The sequence below is a fragment of the Crotalus tigris genome, unplaced genomic scaffold, assembly GCF_016545835.1.
Source record: "Crotalus tigris isolate CLP2741 ecotype Arizona unplaced genomic scaffold, ASM1654583v1 scf7180000017666.27876245, whole genome shotgun sequence".
NCBI lineage: Eukaryota > Metazoa > Chordata > Lepidosauria > Squamata > Viperidae > Crotalus > Crotalus tigris.
In genome coordinates, this window is record NW_024096551.1 from 1,099,849 (window position 1) to 1,125,095 (window position 25,247).

The 25,247-nt window shown below is 37.9% G+C and overlaps 1 protein-coding gene across 1 annotated transcript; it reads right to left on the bottom strand.

Moving 5' to 3' along the window:
* Positions 1-1,784: 1,784 nt before the first annotated feature.
* On the bottom strand, positions 1,785-10,623 carry KIAA1143 (KIAA1143 ortholog). Its single transcript, XM_039336104.1, has 3 exons — positions 10,449-10,623; positions 7,528-7,675; positions 1,785-2,477 (listed from the first exon to the last, which is right to left on the bottom strand). Exons 1-3 carry the CDS (start codon positions 10,554-10,556, stop codon positions 2,278-2,280), a joined length of 456 nt encoding a protein of 151 aa, XP_039192038.1. The 5' UTR covers positions 10,557-10,623; the 3' UTR covers positions 1,785-2,277.
* Positions 10,624-25,247: the final 14,624 nt, after the last annotated feature.

A 25,247-nucleotide genomic window follows, 5' to 3' on the forward strand; every position in this document is an offset into this window, starting at 1 on the left:
TAACAACTTTGTTTAGAGTTTAGACCAACATTTTTAGCTTGAGACACCTGAAATACTAACTCATTAAATTCTTTAACACTAAAAAAATTACTATTACTTTTTATAGATATTTGTTACCAATAAACCAATTTGAAATGCAGATATTAAGAAATTAATAAAATAAAAAATTAGAGGTTTCTATATTACCCTAGTCCACAAGTCATAAAAGAGCCATAGTTCCCTACCCTTAATCTAGACAATGGGAGATTTTTTCACTTGCTATAGCAAGTGTCAATGGACTTCAAATTAAGACTTACATAACAAAAAAAAAAAAAATTACCAGTATGTAGATCTTACTAAACTCTACCACATTTATATAGAAAATGACCATCAAAACAGCATTTGCTAGAGATATTTCTTTAAAACATATGTTTCTACAATATCCTATACTTATCAAGCTTTGGAAAAAGTAGCGGGTTATAATATAATTGCATGACAAAAGCTACAATTTTCAGAGAATATTATTATTTTGAACTATATCCCTGAATATGGAATTTAAGAACCAGAAAGCATAAATGGATTCTCTGTGCCCTTATTATGACCAAAAGACATATTGTAGCATTAGAAAGATAAATGTATGGCCCATTTAGTCATTGGTTTGAAGACTTTGATTGTTCTTGTCCCTTAAAAGTGGATTGACTATAGATGTAGAGTTCTAGTCCTCTTTGGATGAAAGCTGGCTGAATAACTTTGGAAAAATGGCAGGAAAAAGGATTATGTGTGCTCATCACCTTGAATTATTTATAAAACAATAAAGGTAAGATTTAAAAAATCTAAAAAGTATAGAATATAATTGGTTGAAACAAAGACAGTGATGTAAATGTGTTAGAATTATATACACACTTGAATATTTGCATTAAATAAGTATATTTAGAGTTGTAATGTTATAATGACTTATACTGCTGTGTAGTATGTGTTTTGTTAAAGCACATTTGTATATTTCTTTGACAATGTATATATATCATTATGGCCTTTGTGTTTAGCTTGTCATTAATTAAAAAGAAATAAAAATTAAATAAAAAAATCAAAGTAGCTAGTATTGCTAAGTAAAACCAATTGTTATTAATTTGATTTTTTTGGGTTGAAAAAGAACCTATCTAGCAAGGTAAGGTGAACTAAAGAAGTTACCCAATACTATGGGTTTCATTTTAATTGATTACTGTTTTATATGTTATATTATATGTAATGTGTTATAGATCATAGCCTAAAATACAAAATCTAATTTTTCTGATACTGAAAAGATGTGCATCACATATATCTCTCTGAATATTTTATTCAAGATAAACTTATTGAATATTTAAAGTTTATAATAGTGAACTAAATTGATACATTCCGCTTCCTCTGTAAAACTACCTCTTTGATCTTCCTCAGAATTTTCTCTGAGAGTGAAAAATGTCTTACTCCACTTTTGCTGCTTGCCAGGAGGAGGAAGGATCAGCTTCTGGAGCTAAATACACAATTAAACTCAAAGGCACAACTGCAGTGTATGCACACAGATATCAGAAATGGCATGAGGCCATACATTACAAGTGGTAGGAAAGGCAAACTTACCACTCCAGCTTAAAATGAAGGCTAGAATAGATAAGCATCTGTCCTGAATGCTTTAGAAATTGGATATCCTTTCTTAAGACACAATTGCACAGGATAATCCACTCAGTGGGACTTTCTCAATCATATATTTGAGGTCTCTATTGTATTTTTTTACACTAAAGGATAATCGTTTATAAGAAGAAGAAAATATAATGTACATTGAGAAAACTTTTTTTATTTGCTGAAGACTAGGGCTAGGCCATAAATAAAGATAAAATAATTTTACAATCATTTAGTAGTAGTAGTAGAATATCATCTTTACTAAAAACAGCTGTTCAGATCAGCCCCTTGATGAAGCCTTGCATCGTTAATCCTGCTACATGTTTTGTAGCAATACATAAGCCACTTCTAGTTACAAGTATACTGGACTTCCAAATATTTTTCCACCAAAGGCTGCATTGTGTCAGGATCTTCCCTTTGAAGCATAATCCTAATAAATGTCTTCAGCAATTCAAGAAAGAACAGGAAGCTTTGCCGAAGTAATATTTACATTCTTAGTCCCAAGTAAAAATGTCTTGCACTCTACAATGGCTATAATGGATAAAAATGTGCAAAGGCCTCAGATTTAAAGCCTGTGTTTCTGCTTTTATGCTGTACTTTTAGCATTTTGCTTTAAGAAAAAATGTATACAGCAAGTACAGATTGTTCCTAATCATCACTTTCTTCTGCATCAAAAGAAAGCAAGCTACTATTTTTAACTTGCTTAGCTGAATTGTTAAAATTTGGTGAATTCTTCTTCATCTCTTTAATTTTCTTACTTGAAGTAACTGTCAAACCAAGATACTTCTCTTCTGCTGAACGCTTAGGAGGTTTCCGGAATAGAATCTTTCCATCTTCAGGATCAGTTTCTAGAGGTAATACACAAATGATTTTTTACATACTTTCTCTTCTTAACTACAATGATCCTACAGATTACATCAAGTACCTTAAGAAATAAAACTTGACAAAGCATATTTTTTACATACAAACTATTTAGATCATATTCTGCACTGTCACATAGAACTGGATTTTCTTTGCAAATTTTAGAGAGCATAAGTCATACAGATGTTTCAGTTACATCAGTCAGAGATTTTTCTGATTTATAAGCAATCTCCTCTTTGGTAACCTTAATCCTCAATCTCAGTTCTCTTACTATGAAGCAGGGGAGGCAATTTTCTTGCAGTCATGGGCTGCACTAAAGCTACAAAAACTATGCTGTAATTAATAGTTGTCAGAGTAAAGTCAAGCTTCTCCGAAGATTTTATTACAATCATATATTTTTTACAAAAATTAATCAAATTCAGAGTTCACTCCAAATCTATTGGAGCAGAAAAGGATATAGTTGATTTGAATAATATGCTGATCATTTTTAAAAAATCAGAAATCTTTCTGATCAAGAAGATAAGAAATCTGATTAAGACTACCAAATCTTGGTTACAGATATTCAGATGGCCACAAGATGGCATCCAAATATTCAGAATGTACTGCATTTCTGTGCAGTGACTGCAGAGTTTGGGAGCTAAATCTTGTGGCTCTGAACTGATTTTTTCCCCAAGGCAATAAAAAAAGATTCAGTCGACATAAACTATCTGACAAATAAACTGTTAAGTAGTGTTCTTAACATTTCTTGAAAACATTGGACTCTACTGATCCAGTTCAGTTATAGATATAATTTGTATCAAACAAGTAATGTTCCCTTTCTCTTTCCTGTTGTTCTCCTTCTCTGGTTCTCCAATATCTTACTTGATGGTTTATTAATTATAGTTTAATAAATTCTATTTTACAAACTATAGTTTGTCAAATAGTTTATTTCCACAAAAACTGGGAACCTAGTTCAAGGCATTGCTTTCTCTTTTGGTTCAGAATAATCATACATTATGCCAAATCAAACTTGGTGCACATAAGAAGGAGTCTATTGGATGCTGATTCAGAATTACTATTCAATTATATACTCCTAAAAATATAGTGGTTGCTCAGCAATACACACATATACACACACACAAAATCAGAATCCAAGTTTTTAATTCTAATATATGATATTCATTTTCTTGGATCAGTTCATAAGGAAGTCTTTTGGGATGAAAATACAAGAGAGTAAAAATCAGCTGTTGGATTAAAGTACTTCAAGGTGTTTTTTTTTTTAGTATATAGGAAAGCTACAGCTATAGTTCACAAACCAAATTTTATGTTGAAACTGCCTGTAATTAGTGTGATTTATAAATAAAATGTTACAAAAAATCATTACTTTTATTGGGCAGCCTGTTTGTTTTAAATAATAGAATATTTTAAAAATTGATTTTGTAATAAAAACGTATTCCAAACAACTCAGTGCAACGGGGTTTATCCTTATTTAATAATATACACTTTGTTCTTAAATCACAAGTATCAGAAAATTAATAATACATATTACTTCTTTGATAGATTAGCAGGACTTTTTCATTAAAAATGTTATGCTAGTCTCTGCATTGACAAATATGTCATATGTATTCCACTCATAATAACTAGGTTACTTAAAAACAATTTTAGAACCCAAAACATTATATTCCAAGGATTTCATATTTATATCTAAACAAGCAAAACAGAATATTCTTAATATGATAAGATAGCATTTTTCCATCTTGGCAATTTTAAGATGTAAAGACTTCAATTCCCAGAATTCACCATGATGGCATCTTAAAACTGCCAAGGTTAAGAAACATTGATAAGAAGTGCTGAAGAAAGAGTTGTCAGAGGATCCGACTGTTAAAAAGAAAAGTAATTCATAAAAAACTCACTACATGGTTCCATAGATTGAAAGCCAACACTGTGCACCATTTTAGAATGAGAACATTTTGTTTTACTAGGGTTCCATGTTTTTTAATTCAGCACTGGAACAGTCTAATCTAGAAGCTGTTATAATTATTTCTAAGGAAAATCTTCTAGAAAAATCACATCCTATATGTTAATTTCTAGTGACAAAAATAAAGAATAGGATGACTCAAGACACTTAAAGTTGTTAATTAAGTAACTATTTCTGGGAATTTTTGATTGATCCCATACTGGCAAAAGGAATGAATAAAGAAGATCAGCTAAAGTTTTCTGTAAGCTATTTGTGAAGAGGAAAAAAGATGATAAGATCTTAAAACAGCTTACTTAACAAGCTTAAATGCTGATTTGTGGAGGCCTGAAGAAAAAGATATCATTCTTTCAATTAAGAGCAAATTATTCAAAGCTCATCGTCAGATATAGGAAGAGTGATAAATTTCTTCTGAATACTCTATCTGGGCCGATGGTCTCCAAAAACTACTTAGTCCAGATAGAATTCAAAAAGAAATGTATAAAAGAAACAGATGCTGTGCCAGAGGCTTGGCAAAACTCTACCTTAGGATTTTTAAAAGTAAATAGTTGTAAAAAGTGAGCTAAAGCTTATCAGTCACCCTATCCTCAGATCATAAACATAAATTAATTTCAAAATGCAACAATAACATTAGCATACTAATATTTAGAAAAGAAAGAACATATTTAAAAGAGCAAGCAATCAAATATTTTAAAAATAGCTAATAATGTAAGAAGGGGCAATCTTTTTAACAGGAACTACATTCTGCTGTGTGGGGGATATAGGAGCTGTAATCCAACATATTTTGAGGGCATCCATTTTAAGATTGCTACAAAACATACCCAGAGCTGTTTCCTTTTTTCTGATCTATATTGTGGTCTTTTAATTTTTAAAAAGGAAAGAAAAAAATCCTACATTACTGATGAACAAGAACTGGGATTAGGTTATTTAAAATTAAAGACAAGGTTGTTTAGCTAAATTTATTTTATATGACAGAATTTAGTAGGCTTTCCTATACCTTATATCTCTGTAAAACCTCCCTGCGTCTCCCAACTCACATTTCCCTATCCTTAAATATCTCTCCTCTTCTTTTTTGGGGAATTCATCAACTGCATCCAGCCAGAACTTTTCCATTCTTCCCCTTCTTCTGAGCCCGTTTATTTTTTCTTCATATACTTCAAATGTATATACATTTATTATCTCTATATGAGTAAACTGTCTGCAACATATGTTGATGAAAATTCTCAGTCATCCAGAGAGGCTTATCTGAAAGCTGAGTCATGGCAATTGGGCTTATTTTCTTGTTTGTTTGAGAGACATTTTGCTGCCCATCCAAGCTGCTTTTACTTTTGCGGTTTTTTACAAATATTCATTCCTCACAACAGATCATATTCTATCCACTAATTTACTAGCGTTAATTTTTCCATTAATTTCTTGATACTTAGTAAACATTTTACCAAGTTTAATAAATTTAACTAGCGTCTCTAATTTTTCACAATTTAAGTAGAGCCTCCAATCTACTTAAATTGTGAAAAATTAAGAGATGCTAGATAAATGTATTAAACTTGATAAAATGTTTACTAAGTATCAAGAAATTGATGGAAAAATTAATGTTAGTAAATTAGTGGATAGAATATGGTCTGTTGTGAGGAATGAATATTTGTAAAAAAATGGCTTCCATCTACTTTGTCACATGGAAATAAAAATTGATTATGTCCATTTGGGTTATTTAATATATTATTAAAATGTATAAGGAATATTGTAGTGATGTTAGAAGTCTGTTGGCTTGGGATTGAAGATAGTTTTGTAAAGCAACACATCAGAAAATCAGTGTATTTGAACACTATGTTAGTTGTGACTTACAGGGGAAATGAAGGCAAAATTCACTTAATAACTGTCTTAACAACAGACATTTTGGGCACAATTGTGGTCATAAGTGAGGTTTAATACCCCAATTTATTGTTCACATGATACATTATTTTGTAAAGAGTTTTTGACAAGACAGCAATACTCTTCAGGATTCAAGTGGAAGCCTTGTAAAAAAACAAAACACTACATTAACTTACTGAGGTAATTTTATTTTACAAGTTAGTTTTACTCTCAGAACAAATTCATTTTAAAGTAAAATAATAATATATAACAGCTAAACACATCTTCATAAGAAAAAGTTTTTCCTGAATTGTAATTAAAAAGATTTAATTATCTGAAATTTGTGTGTTACGTTCTTAAAAGTAATAAAAAATACTTGCATGTGAAGAATAGTATAAGAATTTGTCTTCAAAACAGCCTAAGTTATCTGTCTCCCCAATTTAGCTATCGCTATCAAGCTCCATCGCATCCTGCCTACTATTCTTATCCCATTATTTCTTAAGTGGAGAGAGAAATGAAATAAAATAAAAGCATATTGGATACAAGAAATGAAGGAATACAGTAGTAGTTAAAGGAATAGGTCATTTCAGATGAATGTATTAAAATGAATGGTTGGCAAGAGGGGATAAAAGCATCTGCCTTATGCATCAACTTACTCCCTAAAATCCAGACCATTCCAACCTGTTGACTCTGAGAGATACTTTTAAGAGAACTTTTATGGGGAAGAATGTTAATTTATTTATTCAATTTGTATCTCAAACCAGTGACTCAGTCATTTTGACTTGGTCAGTCATATAAACTGGTCAGCATTGTATAAAAGGATGTTAACAAATAAGGATAACTTACAAAGAGGCACTTACAAAATACAGTTTACTGCAATTATAATTCAATAACTGATCAAATAAGTCCTGTTTCTACTACTATTAATACTGATTAGCTCAGCAACTTTGCAGCAAGTAAAATTTCCTGGTTTTCTTAATTATAAATTTTGCAAACAAAAAGCTTGCAATATCCTAGTGGATAGCTATAGATTAGGAAAAGATGAATCCTTCCTGTGCAGTCCTGTTTGTTTGTTTCTTGTTTATTTTTTTAAAACAAACCTCCAGACACCTGCAAAGGGTGGAAAACTAAACTAGTGGATTGGCTCCTGCTACAGCAACATTGCATTCTGCCTCCTTTTCCTAGAGGACAAATGGTGCAACAGTGACTTAGGTATTTACAATTCCACAATATACCTGTGACCTTAGAAACCTCTTTGATCTCCTTTTTGATCTTCACAACTTCTTCTGCAGTTAGATCTCCTGTTTTCAGTACAATCACTTGTGGTTGTTCATCTTCCTTGTCACTTCCACTGTCATCTTCAGGAACTGGAAGCTGTTCTCTCTGGAAAAGATATAAGTGCCAATCTACACAAATAGGTTACTCTTGAAAAAAAAACTTTAAATATGGGAAACAAAGTTTGAATAGTGAAATGGTTGAGCTAACAAGGTGAAGTTAGCCTTCTCTTCCAGTTTTCTGAGTCTTCCTATTGTGACCATATCTCCTACTTTGGAGTAACATTTAGAAATTCTTTATATCAGGGCTTTTCAACCAGTGGTACAGGGTGGTACATTGGCACCTGGCAGGTGGTACGCAACCCTGCCTAGCCTAGATAAGTGTAGCAGGGGGAGGGAACGAGCCAAAGCAGCACAGCGCAGAACTTGCCATGAGAGAGTCATCGGGAGCTGCAGGGTTGCTGGGGTGAGACAAAGGCCGCAGGATTGGCACTTCCGGTGCACCCAGAAGAGGAAGGAGAAGGGTGGAAACAGGAGAGAATATAAAAGGAGGCAGTTTTGATGGGAGAGGGGGAGAGGGGAAAAAACACCAGAGAGTGGGGGGGAGACAGAAGAGGAAAGGCTTTTGTCAGATAAGCGGTGAAGAGAGAGGGGGGGAGGCTTTCTGGGAGGGTCTAGAAGGGCAGCTTCACTCCCCTAAAACACTGTCCTCTCACGAAAGCAGGATGACAACTCTAAAAAATGATCAGGAAAAAAGGTAAAATAAAACAGAAGAATGTCTCTTCTGAACAATTTAAAAAAAGATCAGATCCGCATCCAGCTCTTGGGGGGTGAAATGGGGGATTTTTATGTTTTGCCTCGTTTTGCTCTTTTAAAAAAAAACTGTGTCCCCCCCCCCCCCGAATGCCATAAGAAACCCAGAATAAGACTGAAAAGAAGTGAAAGTGAAAGTTGTATGTAATGGACTAAAGGCAACCTAGAATTATGGACTGATTTAAGGACTAAGATTATGAGTTAGATGGAAGGGAAACGGGTGATTAATGCAAGATACACAAAGTTTATCTATATGAAAAATATTATTTCTAATAAGATGATTTATTTGTTTGATGCTCAATGAATTGAAATAATTTAAGGTTTAACTATCTTGTCAGCTTAAAGAGATTGATTGATGGATTAGATAGATCTAGGATAGATCAATATTTTAGTTAAAAAAGGAGACATTTTCAGGAAATAGATTAAAGGTAATCTAGAATTATGGGTTGATTTTAGGATTAAGATTGTTAGTAAGAAGTAAGAGAAAAAGGGGTGATTAATGGAATATATATTAACTGGATTAAGAGTGTGTTCTCTTTTTAGGATGATAGGGTTGCTTGTAAGAAAATTATTATGTAATGTTGAGTTAATCTAATAAGATGATTTGATTGTTTGATAACATGAATCTTATTAGTTATGACAGTTAACTGGATGTAATTTGAATTTTGTTTAATAGATTGAAATGATTTAAGGTCTGATTTTCTTCTGTCAGTTTAAAGAGATTGATTAATTGATGGACTAGATATGTATAGGATATTAATATGCCATTTTAATTAAGGGATATTAGTGGAAGAATAAAATTTATGATAAAATCAAGAAACTAAAATATATCTGGAAGGGATGCCCGAATTGATAATGTTTGTACTTAAAGTTAATTTGATTATGATAGTGTAAATTTCTAAAGCTTTAAAAACAGGTATAGGTCGAATAAATTTAAGCTAGAATTGGACTATTTTAAATAAATTATGTTACTTAAGGGAAAAAAAGAGGAATTATTAGATGTATTGACTGAATTATGTATATACCGGTATGTTTTGTCTTTGGATGTTTGACTACCCTAACACCATGGTACGTCTTGAGCATTTTGTTTGAAAAATTAAAAAAACCAATAAAATTTCTTCCTAAAAAAAAAAGAGAATGCAGTATTTCAGGCAAACTCTGCCCACAGCCCAGAGTTCGATCCTGACGGGGCTCAACTCAGCCTTCCATCCTTTTGAGGTTGGTAAAATGAGGACCCAGATTGTTGAGAGCAATATGCTGACACTATAAACTGCCCAGAGAGTGCCGTCAAGCCCCATGGGGTTGACGGCGATTGCTCTCATCTGCAGACCAAATGAATCCTGAAAAGCCTTTGGTGTGATTCTTGGAGAACTCCAAAAATTCTTACAATACCACAGTTTTGAATAATCTAAGGAAGAAAGTATTTAAAATAGACTAGAGCTTGAAGGGACCTTGAAGGTCTTCTAGTCCAGCCCCTTATATAGGTGGCTGTCCAGTCTCTTCTTTAAAACCTCCAACGATGAAGCACACATAACTTCTGAAGGCAAGCTTCTCCACTGGTTAATTGTTCTAACTATTAGGAAGTTTCTCTTTAATTGCAGATAGTATCTATCCTTGATTAGTTTCCATTCACTGTTTCTTGTCTTGCCTTGGTTTGGAAAATAAATTGACCCTCTCTTCTTTGTGGCAGCCCCTCAAATACTGGAATACTGCTATCATGTCCCCTGCAAGTCCTTCTTTTCTCTAGACTAGCCAAACCCAAATTCTACAACCATTCTTTTTATGTTTTAGTCTCCAGACTTTTATCATCTTTGTTGCTCTCTCTGCAACTAAGTCTCAACATCTTTTGTGTAGTGTGATGACCAAAACTGGATGCAGTATTTCAAATGTGGTCCCGACTCAGAAAATTCAGACACCACAGTCTTGCCAGCCCTCTCTCGCAGCCCTGGTGGGGAATAGGTGGGGCGGCTACCACTTTCCGCCTCGTGCTGAACGAAGGATCCGGGGATGGATTTTAAGGAAAGGACGGGTCAAAAGGATGGAAAAAGAGGGGGGGTTGATGCTGTTACCTTGGTATCCACAGTGGGCCCCTCCCGATAGCCGATTCGCTCTTTGAAACGACTCAGGAAAGCGGGTTCAGCCGGCTTCACATACGAAACCTGATTCTTTTTGCTCATGATCGAGGATTGAAGAGACAGCAGCTCCAGTCACTCGTCCATTTTGCTTCCGCATATGTCATGTGGGAGGAGCTGATCTCAGCGACTTCCTTTCCCTGCTTGCCAATGGTTGCGTCCATCTTGGCTTCAGGGCAGGAGCTGCGGCTGCCTGGGCGCCTAATTTAAAGAGGGCGTCAGTTCAGCGCTAAACGGAGACGGAACTGAAGGGGTGGAAAGAAGAGGATGTTGTCCGAGATCACCAGGTCAGGTGGCTAAGAGAAGACGACTAGTGGGAGGCTAAAATGGGTCTATAGGAAGAAGACGGAGCTGAGAAAAGGCTTCGCTATCGAGAGCTTCAAATTGAAATGGTCAAGAGAGCATCTGGGAGGATTGCCTCGTTAGCCCCCAGGGCCATTGATATTTTGTTGTGAAACACAGTTCCGGAACAGTCATTTCACTTTGATTTCTTAGCTGACTCTATTTTTCATTTATTAGAACAGTAATATTTAGTGTAACTGCACTGATAACATGTTTTTTAAATGCCTACAGTGGTATAATCTAAAAAAAAAAAAACCTGAATGATTCAGTTTGCCCAAATTCTGTTTTTCCTATATCAGTTATAGGGGCTTAAAACAAATTTATGGAAGGCAAGTCTACTTAGAGGGACATGGAGTGCATATTGATTGTAAGATTTGGTGTCAAGGTGGAAAGTACTCTTATTTACTTCGGAACAACTCAGCTAATCTTACAGAGGTATCAGAAGTTGGATTCATGAATCGAAAGGGGTATTCAGCCAGTTCCTGACTCTGAAATAACACAAGAATATGCCAGTGCAATTTGCTCTGATGGAAGCCTTTTTTTCTTGCTTAGTTTTATGTAGTATTACATTTGTTCAGTTCTTTTTTTAGTTGAGTCAAAGATGTGGCGACTTCATCTACTAGGTAAAAATTTCCTATTTAAAAATGCTACTGATTTTGATACTCCATCAAAGACTAACATAAGATGTAGGAATTCTATCAGTTTCCAAGAATCACTCTTACATCACTCTTTCTCACTATAATTAAGCTTAATAATGCTTAATTATAATTCTCGCAAAATATATTAGCATATCATTTTTACTATATGTTTATAACAGTGTGTTCTATTTTTTTACTTTTGCCTTACATCAGCAGGTCAAAATAATTTGGTAAATTTTTACTACCATTAATTAGAAATATATCTTTAGCGGTGGTGATAATGCTATCAAGGTTTATGTAAGGAACTACAGTTGCTGGTAGACATAACGGTTTTCAGAAGGAACTACAGTTGCTGGTAGACATAAGGGTTTTGTTTATCTGTTCTTTCATCAAATAGTATCCATTTACATTCAAAACCTGAACCTCAGATTTTCACATTTAATCATATGGCAGACGCAAGTACAACTCAGGTAATTTATCAAAGTTTACATGTATAAATATGACATTATACCAGGACTTTTGCCCAATAAAGAACTAATGAGTGGCCAAAATAGGGTTGATTTTTTTTTTAAGCAGACTGATGATATCATTTGTTGCCAAGTAGTTTTAGTTACCTGTTGCTTTGTCTATAGGATTAATTCTTGAGCTCAAATTAAGGCACTATCTCTTCAGAAAAAAATAAAATGTTACTTTTTGTGCTATTCAACAAACTCTCATTTAAGTCATTTAATATATTGTTTTTATGTAAATTATATTCATTAGACTCTTTCTCATAATAACTCCAACCTTGACAACTTTTAAGAAGAATGGACCAACTCCCCAGACATATCTCCCAAACACAGCTTAGACTTGCTAAGGTTGAGATATACTGCTCTTTCTTGCAAGCTGTTAACTGAATGCAAGTCTCATTGATTTTACTATATTAGGTATTTTACCAGTTCTGTAATGTCAGCAGAATTGCTTATATTGAATGGGGGGGGATCTTAATGTCATAACATATAGTAACTGCAGCTTGAATAAATCCAGTGCATGATGAAGGCCTTTTTACTGAAGGTTTTGAAATAAAATCTATCCTGCTATATCAGCATGAGTCTGTTGATTAAAAAAAATGATCTCTGTATTCCATCCATAGTATCCAACACTGATTCCTTCCAAGGCTATGAGAGATGGTAACTAGCTTGAAATCCATCAGTTGGTTTCTATATCTAAAGAAGAAATAGAATCTTGAGTTTTTCTGCTCATAGTCTAGCATCTTATCCACAATATTGGCTCTCAAGGTAGATAAATATCCAGATGTACTGTGTACATATGTACTGTTCAATAAAGAGAGTTCTATATCCAGATATGTACTGTTCAATAAACAGTTCTGTGCACATTATATTTTTGAATTTATGACATAAAAATATTTTCATCAGTATAAATGTTAATCTGATTTTTTCTGTACAGGAATCAGTATTCTCAAGCATAACCAAAAATATAATGAAATCATGCTACAGTGGAACCATTTTGCTTAGTAAGCTGTCAGCTTCATTTCTTTATTACATTTATGTAGCATATACCAGCAAAACTAATCTGTGGCAATTAACAAAAGTCCAAAACAATAAATAAAAGTAAAATAAAATAAAAACTAGAGATCATAAAACAAATATTTTTTTTAAAAAAAACAATATACTCCATAGTGTATGACATTATAAAATCAGTGAGGCAAACAAAAGAAATTCTTTACCAGAAAACCTAGAACAAACATGTCAAACTCGTGACGTCACGTGATGTCATGCGATATATTGGAACTTTTTCCCCATTGCAGCAATGGGGTGGGCGCGGTTTCCTCTTGACGCGTCTGGCCCGCTGGTCGGCAGTTTGACACCCCTGACCTAGAATATAAAATAAAAATGGAAAATGGGTTTTGCTCTATTAATGGAAGACTCAGATTAAATTCACCCTCAATTCTCGGCAGAGCTATCCAACCGAACCAAAATCTAGAATATCTTGGTTATCAGGGACTTTGCCTAAGACAAATTTGGAGAATCCTATGGAGCAATAAGACAATCTCTTGTCTTTCTCACTTTTCTTTCCCATTTGTTGCATAACCTGGATAACTGTCCACTAGATATTTTTATTCCTTTCTTTTCTTTATCTTCCATACATGTTCTCATTGTCCTCATACCTTTTTCAGTGACCTGCCCCAGTTTGGGATATCTTTTCCTGGATCATAAATTTTGTTCTGGATCAATGCCTAGAATACACATACATGTTCCAAGGACATATTTCAGTCTAGACATTTGCCACCCAGAATTGTTTAGTCTATGCAGAATATTTTGTATATCTATCTACTACTAACTCTCGTGCTCGTAATTGGATGGATCAGTATGCCTTCGGGCAAACGTTTTCAACAAAGTAACTCAGATGGACCCATTACTCCCATGGAAATAAAATTTTGGAAAGTTATTGCTGTTTCAATGCTTCTGTGCGACTGCTTTTCAGCACCACTGTTGCAATCACATCATCCTCATTTATAATGTTCCCTCTCACCTTCCTACAAGTTAATAAGGAAGCATGGAAAGCTTGCGGGGGAAAAATCAGTAGGGATCACATAACAGCAGTTGATAGGACACAGGGGTGACTTTGGAATTCTCTGCTTAAGTAAAAAAAAAAATGTGAAAGAATGAACCCTTAATCACAGGTTGTCTAGTTTCTAGCTAAAACCTATAACAGTAGTAATTTTATAATTTACCCAGAAAACGTTATTGGGAATTTTAGAAACCTAATCATTAACATCAGGGAAGACATTTACCATGATCGGTAATTATGTAGTCATTGATTTGTGTCTGAGTTTGAGATACTGACTGTATAGTAGTTCTATATTCTGTGCTAACTACATGACCAATTTCTCTTGTTTTAGAATTAGCCTATTGAAATGAGTTTGTGAACTGTGTCAAACATGATATAATTAACCAAGTATATATTTTGATTATGTGTACAAATATTGTTCTGGATCTAATACTTTTTTCACTAATAAGAAAGAAAAGGATAGGGGAAGCTCTACGACAGGTGCCCAACCTCCAGTCCACAGACTGGCACTGGTCCGTCAGTAACTGGGCCACGCAAGTGAGCAGAGCCCCATCTGTGTACACATGAGATCCACAGAAAAACTGTCCTGCATGGAACCAGTCCCTGGTGCCCAAAATGTTGGGGGCTACTGCTTTACGATTACGAGCATAATGATGTAGAAAGGTTAGTTTTGAAAGGAGAAAGTAAGCTTGTATGTTAATAGTATTGTTTGTCTATTAAGGAAAGGGCCACAATGGCTCACATGGTTAAGATGATGAGTCAGAAAACCATTGAGAGGTTGACAGATTGGCAATTCGAAGTCCAAGAGTGCAAAATGCATGATGGAATGAGCTCCCCTCAGTTTGTCCCAGCTGCTGCCAATCTAGTATTCTGAAAGCATGCAGATGCAAATAGATAAGTAGAAGTAGTGTATACCTTTTTTTAATGAAAATTATCAGCACTTTTGATCAGTGACGTCATCAAAGTAAACAAACCCACGTGCTGATTACGTCAACAGGGCACAGCCCTAAAAGGAAGTGACGTGCTCAGCCCCCACCCTCCGGATGTGACGTTTTGGCCTAATCCCATCAAGATTGGCAGTCAATCCTCTGGGTACATGATTAGGTTAACCCTAGACTAATTCTATGGACATTCAAAACCAAAAAGAGCTAAGTAAAGTGAATAATTAGCAGAGGCCTGTGTTTTTGGGGAACAAGCCCTACTTTGGGGAGCTGTTAACCCTAGACTATTTCTATGGACATTCAAAACCCAAAAGAGCTAAGTGAATAATTAGCAGAGGCCTGTGTTTTTGGGAAACAAGCCCTACTTTGGGGAGCTGTGAAATAAAAAATAAAAAAGGCTTTTTATTTCTAATCATTCTAGCCTAACGATGCTTTTAATTTTTGTGGAGTTTTAAAAATCAGTGCCTCAAAAGCTGGGGAAAAAGAAGCCCCTGAAAGGCAGCCAGAGCCTGCATTTAACCCCTTTTTTCTAAAAGATATTTTTTTCTAAAAGGTATTTATGTCTAGGTGGCTTTAAAAGCATTTCCTCGAATGCAGGGGAAAAAACAAACAAACACAGCCCCTTTTAAAACCCACAGCTGGTTTTTACCTTTGTAAAAAATCTAAAGACACATATTTTGCCATTTGCACCCTGAATAAAATTTATTCTGCCCCCCTCCCCACTATAGCAAAAGACAAGGAATATTAACAGGAATTAAAATGCTCACAAGAGGCAAGCAGCCAACCAGGCTCACAAGAGGCAAGCAGCAAGCAGCCATGCCTCTCTGTCTGCTAGTAAAAAAAGGGGGGTTAGACCTTGTTTGGGACGTGCCCGGGCATGTCATGCTCCCCGTGATCTGGGCATGCGCAATGCTCAAGGGCGTGTCATTGCAAGGGGCAGGGGAGTTTGCGCGGGCAGGGACATGCCCGGGCATGTCATGCTCCCCGTGATCTGGGCATGCGCAATGCTCAAGGGCGTGTCATTGCAAGGGGCAGGGGAGTTTGTGTGGGCAGGCCTGAACAGCTAGCGATTTAACCCCAGCAGTCTTTTGAAGATGGCAGCCTCTGATGGAGATTTGTTTGATGTAAATTTGACCCCCAAACCACCCAAGCGTGGGCGCAGAATAAGAAAAGGACCTGAGTTATACAGTTTCATTGAAGAGAACAAACTTATAAAACCTTGTTATTGCAGATTCTGCAAAACATCAAATGGTAAGTAAATATGTTTTTATTTATGATAATGTAAATGGTGCTGGAGCGGATACACCGCTAACAGGATGTGCTTTATATTTTGCAGACTCTGAATTAGTAATACCTAGACAGCAAACACTTCAAGACACTCCGCTTTTAGATTCCTGTGGTAATCGCCGTGGTCAGAAAGCTTCTGCAGATTTCTCTGATCTAGACTGTAACAGGGATTATGAGCTATCCCAGAGACCACGCTATCTACCTTGTGAGTTAAAGAGCTGCAATTTGTGTAAAGACTGGTTTGCTTGTGACTGCGGACGTGATTTGTGGGGCACAGACGGGTCAGAGTATTATAAAATAGTATTATCTTCTGATTCTGATAGTGGTGATGAGGGATATTTTTCTGATGGCGGAGCCGTGCACCCTCTGAATTCTGTATAACCAATAAAAGACTGTGTTAATGTCAACACTTGAACATTTGTCAGTGGTCTTTCAGTATAACGATGCATGAAAAGCTTTTAAGTCGTATTTATTATACTCCGGGGTGTGTAGGGAGTTATGGAGGTGTGAATGCCCTTTTTCAGGAAGCTAGAAAACATGATAAAAACCTGACCATGAAGCAAGTCAAGACGTGGCTGTCAGGGGAAGACGCTTATACGCTTCATAAGCCTGCAAGAATTAATTTTCCTAGAAATAAAACAGTAGTGTCTGGCTTAGATCATCAATGGCAGGCTGACCTCATAGATGTCTCCAAATTTTCTAAAGAGAATCATGGAAAAAAGTACATCTTAGCAGTTATCGATGTGTTATCTAAATATGCCTGGGCCTCCCCTTTATCTGATAAAAAGGGAGGGAAGTTACATCCGCTTTCCAGAATATCTTTCAAACAGGACGTGCACCCCGAAAATTACAGACAGATGCAGGTAAAGAGTTCTTGAATATTCCACTGAAGAAACTTTTAGCACGTTACGGCATTCATCATTTTGTCACTCATAGCGAAACTAAAGCAGCCGTTATAGAGAGGTTTAATAGAACCCTAAAAAACAAACTCTGGAGATATTTCACAGCTAGAAATACCCACCGGTATGTGGACATTTTAGCAGATACTATTCAGGGGTACAATAGCTCTTACCATCGTAGCATCGGTACTGCTCCTAACACCGTAAATTTGTCTAACGAAAGGGGTGTGTGGATGAGGCTTTATGGGGCAACTTTAAAAAGAAAAAGAAAGGAAAAATGTCTTAAGATGGGGGATCATGTCAGGGTATCCAGACTGAAGGGTAAGTTTGAAAAGGGCTATCAGCAAACCTATACGGATGAGATATTCATCGTCAAAGAACTGCAGACAAGGGGGGAAAGAGCGGTGTATAGATTAAATGATTACACTGGTGACCCTGTAAAGGGGGCTTTTTACTTTGAGGAGCTCCAAAAGGTTCCTGCTGACCAACAGCGCATATACAGAATAGAGAAAATTATCCAAAAAAGAGGGCGGGGGAGACACAGAGAATTTCTAGTCAAATGGACTGGATGGCCAGAGAAGTTCAACAGTTGGGTTAAGGAGACTGAAGTACAACATCTTTGATATGGCAGAGTTTTACATCACCCTTCCCAGCAATGCATCAGCAGCAATTTTCCCCCAAAACAGAAATTCTAATTTCACTATACAATTAGCAAGATCATTGGATCTTCCAGGGTCATGGGAAGTAGGGCTAGCAGAGATACAGTATCCGCATAGTTGGCACACATTAACTTCTCCTGGATATTTTGAAATTGCTAATGAGAGAAAGAGATGGCATTTTTCTTTGAGAAGCGGATACTATACTAGCATCCGACAACTGTTAGAAAATATGAACAAGCTTATATCAAGTGCCAAGGACGGCCCTAAGACAACCCTACAGTATGATGCAGTGGGTCGAAAAATTAACCTTAAAGGTGATGAACCGCATACCATTCTAGTTAGCGGAGAACTTGGACATCTGTTAAGTACGTTCCCTGGATTCAACACCTTATATGTTTACACAGACATTGTAGAGCTCCAGATAGTGGGTGACTACTATGTGCCATTACTGCGCTGTGTGCCTGTGCAAGGGCAAGACAATGATTTCATCACAATAACCTATGACCGTCCACATTATGTACCAGTCAGCAAACATCACATCGATACCGTTACTATAGAAATCAAAACCGACCAGGACAAAAACGTGCGTTTTTATAACGGGAAGGTGATTGTCAAGCTTCATTTTAGGCCTCGGAAAAGTGAAGGATGGTTGTAATCAAGGAGCACGGGAACCCTCAAGACTACGTGGCTTACTACAGGGCACAAGCCGGTGGAGGCCTTCCAGGCTTCCGAGGAGCCCCCATTATGTACGGGACAGGGTTAGGGGGTCTGTTCCGTGGGCTTTTTCGAAAAGCAATGCCTTTTTTGAGGCGTGGGTTAGAAATCATTAAGCCGCATGTGAAATCTGCTGCCAAAAACATTGTCAGAGATGTTGCGGGGAATCTTGTATCCCAAGTTGTTGATAGGGGGCAGGCTGGATCAGGGTTGTTCATAGCCAGGAAGAATTATGCATCGGGCCCGCCTATTCCGCTTAAAAAGAGAAGACTTGTGAAAAAGGCCCGTCATACCAAGAGGAGACGTGCGCAGAAGAGGAAGCTCTGTGACAAGGAAGACATATTCTAATACAATATGTCATTTATTCATTCTGCTTCAGAGGAATGTGTTAAATCAGAATTGGATCTTTTTCAACTGGCGCCTACACAGACCAGTATTGAAAACAGTACCTATGTCGAGATCCCTCCTTTATCAGCGCTAACACCCAACGCACCCCTGGAATTTTTTATCACGGGGCATGGTGAGCATTACACGGATTTAAACAACACTCTGCTGTATGTGAGTTGCAAGATTGTAAAGGCGGATGGGACGGATATTGATGATGGGGCAAGGGTGGGCCTGACCAACTACCCTATAGCATCACTATTTAACCAGCTGGATGTTACTTTGGGAGATCGGCTCATTACACAGAGCCATCATTGCTATTCTTATCGGGCCATGATTGAACTGATTCTGAACTTTGGTAGTGATGCACTGGGTACCCAATTTACAGCTGGGGGTTTTTACAAAGATGACTCAGAACTCATGGAGAGTACTCTACTGACAGCTGCTGGGAACTCCGGTTTCAAAGCGAGAGCAAGACACACGGCCGGTAGTCGTAAATGGGATTTGCTAGGGCCTCTGCATAGCGATCTGTTTTTTCAAGACAGACTGCTGATTAATGGCGTTGATGTGAAAGTCAAACTCACAAGAAGCAGAAATGAATTTTGTGTGATGAAGGACGGCAATGAGAATTATAAAGTGCAACTCCTGGCAGCTTCTCTCTTTGTAAAACGTGTAAAAATAGCCCCGGGAGTGCGCCTTGGGCATGCAGAAGCTTTGCTCACCTCCAATGCCAAATACCCCATTGATCGAGTGGGGATGAAGGTTTACAGCATTCCTGCAGGGAGCCTTGTGTGTAATCAGGAAAATCTATTTCTGGGGCAGCTACCTAAACAATTAGTGATTGGGTTTGTGGACAATGCATCTTTTAGTGGGGATTATGAAAGAAACCCGTTCAATTTTCAACACTGCAATGTCAATTTTTGCGCCCTGTATTGTGATGGCGAGCAGATCCCTGCAAAGCCTCTCCAGCCTGATTATGAACACGGTCTTTTTGTGAGAGAGTACATGCAGATGGTGCAAGCCACGGGCAAAGGCATGAAAGACAGGCCACTGATAATCAGCCGGGAAGAGTTTAACCGAGGGTATACTTTGTATTGTTTTGACTTGAGTCCTGATCAGGGGTGTTCTGAGCACTATTCTTTGATCAAGAATGGTAACCTCAGAGCCGAAATTAGATTTGCACAACCCCTCCCCAACACCATCAACATGATTCTCTATGCAATTTTTGAAAACCTTATTGAAATAAGTCACACAAGGAATGTGCTTTTTGATTATATGTGAGTATGGACACACTGCAGCTCCTCCAATTGTTCTCTGGAAATACTGCCTTTCTAGGGGTCTACCCTTGTGATCTGCTACCCCAGAGACATATCTCCAAAAGACCTTTTGGATTAATTGTAAATACTCACCCTCACACTCTGCCTGGTGAACACTGGCTGGCCCTCTACTTCCCATCTCCTGGATATGGTGAATTTTTTGATTCTTATGGAAGACCGCCGGATAGCCCTGACTTTCCTGGCTCTATAGTGATGTTTTTAGAGCAGCAAGCTGAGAAGTACACATTTCACCAACGTCAACTGCAACACCCCAGCGCTGTGACCTGCGGGCAACACTGTGCGTTTTTTCTACTGAACCGGACTAAAGGAGTGGACTATGAAAATATTTTAAAGATGTACTCCAATGCCGATATTAAAAATGATCAAATGGTAAAGCTGTTTGTAAAAACTATAAAGGTGGGAAGGGGGCTTGGAACCTGTAACCGTCACCAATGCATGCAGACATGCATGCCTTATTGTAAAATAAAGAAAAAGACTTAAACGTTTTTACTTGTTTCACTGTGTTTTTATTCATTTTACAAATTGAGCCAGTCACCAAACTTGAACCTACTTCTAGGATTTAATGTCCAAGGGCTAGAGGGGGTACCGGTAATCAGAGGCTTCTGAGTTCCAAAAGGGGGTGTCATAACAGAGACGGGGTTAGTAGCAGCTTCATCCTTAACAACCAGAGAATCTTTCAACTTTTCTATTTGCTCTTTAACAGTTGTAGATCCCAACACAGAGGTTGGAACATTCACCTCGGCCATAGCATTCATAAAGTCATCCCAGCCTTTAGGTTTCCACTTCTCAGTAGAAGCTCGGTGTTGTGAGGCTCCTTTTACCAAGTCTAAAATATTAGTACCAGGAATAGGGACCCCTTTGTATAAAAAGGTACCACGATCATCCCAGGTTGAGACGTCCTGATGCTGCTTCATTTTGTTCAGTAAAAGTTCTGCATTTTTCCTGTAACGGGTGCTCACATCCCTTAGGATCTCATCCATCGCTGTGTCCTGCGGAGATGGCTGTGGCGGCTGTTCTGGTAAAGTTGGAAGTGGTCGAGGCTCTTCCGGTGGATAAATGAGATTCAGTCTGTCCTTTTCAGATTCATTTTGCCTGGTCAGTCTTAGATACCTCTGCAGTGTAGAATTGTAGAGCTTAATCTTGTCATCCTCAATTTGTCCACAAACCCAATAACTAATTGTTTAGGTAGCTGCCCCAGAAATAGATTTTCCTGATTACACACAAGGCTCCCTGCAGGAATGCTGTAAACCTTCATCCCCACTCGATCAATGGGGTATTTGGCATTGGAGGTGAGCAAAGCTTCTGCATGGCCAAGGCGCACTCCCGGGGCTATTTTTACACGTTTTACAAAGAGAGAAGCTGCCAGGAGTTGCACTTTATAATTCTCATTGCCATCCTTCATCACACAAAATTCATTTCTGCTTCTTGTGAGTTTGACTTTCACATCAACGCCATTAATCAGCAGTCTATCTTGAAAAAACAGATCGCTATGCAGTGGTCCTAGCAAATCCCATTTACGACTACCGGCCGTGTGTCTTGCTCTCGCTTTGAAACCGGAGTTCCCAGCAGCTGTCAGTAGAGTACTCTCCATGAGTTCTGAGTCATCTTTGTAAAAACCCCCAGCTGTAAATTGGGAACCCAGTGCATCACTACCAAAGTTCAGAATCAGTTCAATCATGGCCCGATAAGAATAGCAATGATGGCTCTGTGTAATGAGCCGATCTCCCAAAGTAACATCCAGCTGGTTAAATAGTGATGCTATAGGGTAGTTGGTCAGGCCCACCCTTGCCCCATCATCAATATCCGTCCCATCCGCCTTTACAATCTTGCAACTCACATACAGCAGGGTGTTGTTTAAATCCGTGTAATGCTCACCATGCCCCGTGATAAAAAATTCCAGGGGAGCGTTGGGTGTTAGCGCTGATAAAGGAGGGATCTCGACATAGGTACTGTTTTCAATACTGGTCTGTGTAGGCGCCAGTTGAAAAAGATCCAGTTCTGATTTAACACATTCCTCTGAAGCAGAATGAATAAATGACATATTGTATTAGAATATGTCTTCCTTGTCACAGAGCTTCCTCTTCTGCGCACGTCTCTTCTTGGTATGACGGGCCTTTTTCACAAGTCTTCTCTTTTTAAGCGGAATAGGCGGGCCCGATGCATAATTCTTCCTGGCTATGAACAACCCTGATCCAGCCTGCCCCCTATCAACAACTTGGGATACAAGATTCCCCGCAACATCTCTGACAATGTTTTTGGCAGCAGATTTCACATGCGGCTTAATGATTTCTAACCCACGCCTCAAAAAAGGCATTGCTTTTCGAAAAAGCCCACGGAACAGACCCCCTAACCCTGTCCCGTACATAATGGGGGCTCCTCGGAAGCCTGGAAGGCCTCCACCGGCTTGTGCCCTGTAGTAAGCCACGTAGTCTTGAGGGTTCCCGTGCTCCTTGATTACAACCATCCTTCACTTTTCCGAGGCCTAAAATGAAGCTTGACAATCACCTTCCCGTTATAAAAACGCACGTTTTTGTCCTGGTCGGTTTTGATTTCTATAGTAACGGTATCGATGTGATGTTTGCTGACTGGTACATAATGTGGATGGTCATAGGTTATTGTGATGAAATCATTGTCTTGCCCTTGCACAGGCACACAGCGCAGTAATGGCACATAGTAGTCACCCACTATCTGGAGTTCTACAATGTCTGTGTAAACATATAAGGTGTTGAATCCAGGGAACGTACTTAACAGATGTCCAAGTTCTCCGCTAACTAGAATGGTATGCGGTTCATCACCTTTCAGGTTAATTTTTCGACCCACTGCATCATACTGTAGGGTTGTCTTAGGGCCGTCCTTGGCACTTGATATAAGCTTGTTCATATTTTCTAACAGTTGTCGGATGCTAGTATAGTATCCGCTTCTCAAAGAAAAATGCCATCTCTTTCTCTCATTAGCAATTTCAAAATATCCAGGAGAAGTTAATGTGTGCCAACTATGCGGATACTGTATCTCTGCTAGCCCTACTTCCCATGACCCTGGAAGATCCAATGATCTTGCTAATTGTATAGTAAAATTAGAATTTCTGTTTTGGGGGAAAATTGCTGCTGACGCATTGCTGGGAAGGGTGATGTAAAACTCTGCCATATCAAAGATGTTGTACTTCAGTCTCCTTAACCCAACTGTTGAACTTCTCTGGCCATCCAGTCCATTTGACTAGAAATTCTCTGTGTCTCCCCCGCCCTCTTTTTTGGATAATTTTCTCTATTCTGTATATGCGCTGTTGGTCAGCAGGAACCTTTTGGAGCTCCTCAAAGTAAAAAGCCCCCTTTACAGGGTCACCAGTGTAATCATTTAATCTATACACCGCTCTTTCCCCCCTTGTCTGCAGTTCTTTGACGATGAATATCTCATCCGTATAGGTTTGCTGATAGCCCTTTTCAAACTTACCCTTCAGTCTGGATACCCTGACATGATCCCCCATCTTAAGACATTTTTCCTTTCTTTTTCTTTTTAAAGTTGCCCCATAAAGCCTCATCCACACACCCCTTTCGTTAGACAAATTTACGGTGTTAGGAGCAGTACCGATGCTACGATGGTAAGAGCTATTGTACCCCTGAATAGTATCTGCTAAAATGTCCACATACCGGTGGGTATTTCTAGCTGTGAAATATCTCCAGAGTTTGTTTTTTAGGGTTCTATTAAACCTCTCTATAACGGCTGCTTTAGTTTCGCTATGAGTGACAAAATGATGAATGCCGTAACGTGCTAAAAGTTTCTTCAGTGGAATATTCAAGAACTCTTTACCTGCATCTGTCTGTAATTTTCGGGGTGCACGTCCTGTTTGAAAGATATTCTGGAAAGCGGATGTAACTTCCCTCCCTGTTTTATCAGATAAAGGGGAGGCCCAGGCATATTTAGATAACACATCGATAACTGCTAAGATGTACTTTTTTCCATGATTCTCTTTAGAAAATTTGGAGACATCTATGAGGTCAGCCTGCCATTGATGATCTAAGCCAGACACTACTGTTTTATTTCTAGGAAAATTAATTCTTGCAGGCTTATGAAGCGTATAAGCGTCTTCCCCTGACAGCCACGTCTTGACTTGCTTCATGGTCAGGTTTTTATCATGTTTTCTAGCTTCCTGAAAAAGGGCATTCACACCTCCATAACTCCCTACACACCCCGGAGTATAATAAATACGACTTAAAAGCTTTTCATGCATCGTTATACTGAAAGACCACTGACAAATGTTCAAGTGTTGACATTAACACAGTCTTTTATTGGTTATACAGAATTCAGAGGGTGCACGGCTCCGCCATCAGAAAAATATCCCTCATCACCACTATCAGAATCAGAAGATAATACTATTTTATAATACTCTGACCCGTCTGTGCCCCACAAATCACGTCCGCAGTCACAAGCAAACCAGTCTTTACACAAATTGCAGCTCTTTAACTCACAAGGTAGATAGCGTGGTCTCTGGGATAGCTCATAATCCCTGTTACAGTCTAGATCAGAGAAATCTGCAGAAGCTTTCTGACCACGGCGATTACCACAGGAATCTAAAAGCGGAGTGTCTTGAAGTGTTTGCTGTCTAGGTATTACTAATTCAGAGTCTGCAAAATATAAAGCACATCCTGTTAGCGGTGTATCCGCTCCAGCACCATTTACATTATCATAAATAAAAACATATTTACTTACCATTTGATGTTTTGCAGAATCTGCAATAACAAGGTTTTATAAGTTTGTTCTCTTCAATGAAACTGTATAACTCAGGTCCTTTTCTTATTCTGCGCCCACGCTTGGGTGGTTTGGGGGTCAAATTTACATCAAACAAATCTCCATCAGAGGCTGCCATCTTCAAAAGACTGCTGGGGTTAAATCGCTAGCTGTTCAGGCCTGCCCACACAAACTCCCCTGCCCCTTGCAATGACAAGCCCTTGAGCATTGCGCATGCCCAG

Bases quoted from the DNA above. Each gene is read 5' to 3' on its own strand.
- KIAA1143 (XM_039336104.1), bottom strand. From the start codon at position 10,556: ATGAGCAAAAAGAATCAGGTTTCGTATGTGAAGCCGGCTGAACCCGCT. The intron at 7,676-10,448 runs GTAACAGCATCA...TATCTTTTCCAG, and splicing joins GGCCCACTGTGGATACCAAG to AGAGAACAGCTTCCAGTTCC. The intron at 2,478-7,527 runs GTATATTGTGGA...TATTACCTCTAG, and splicing joins AGAGGTTTCTAAGGTCACAG to AAACTGATCCTGAAGATGGA.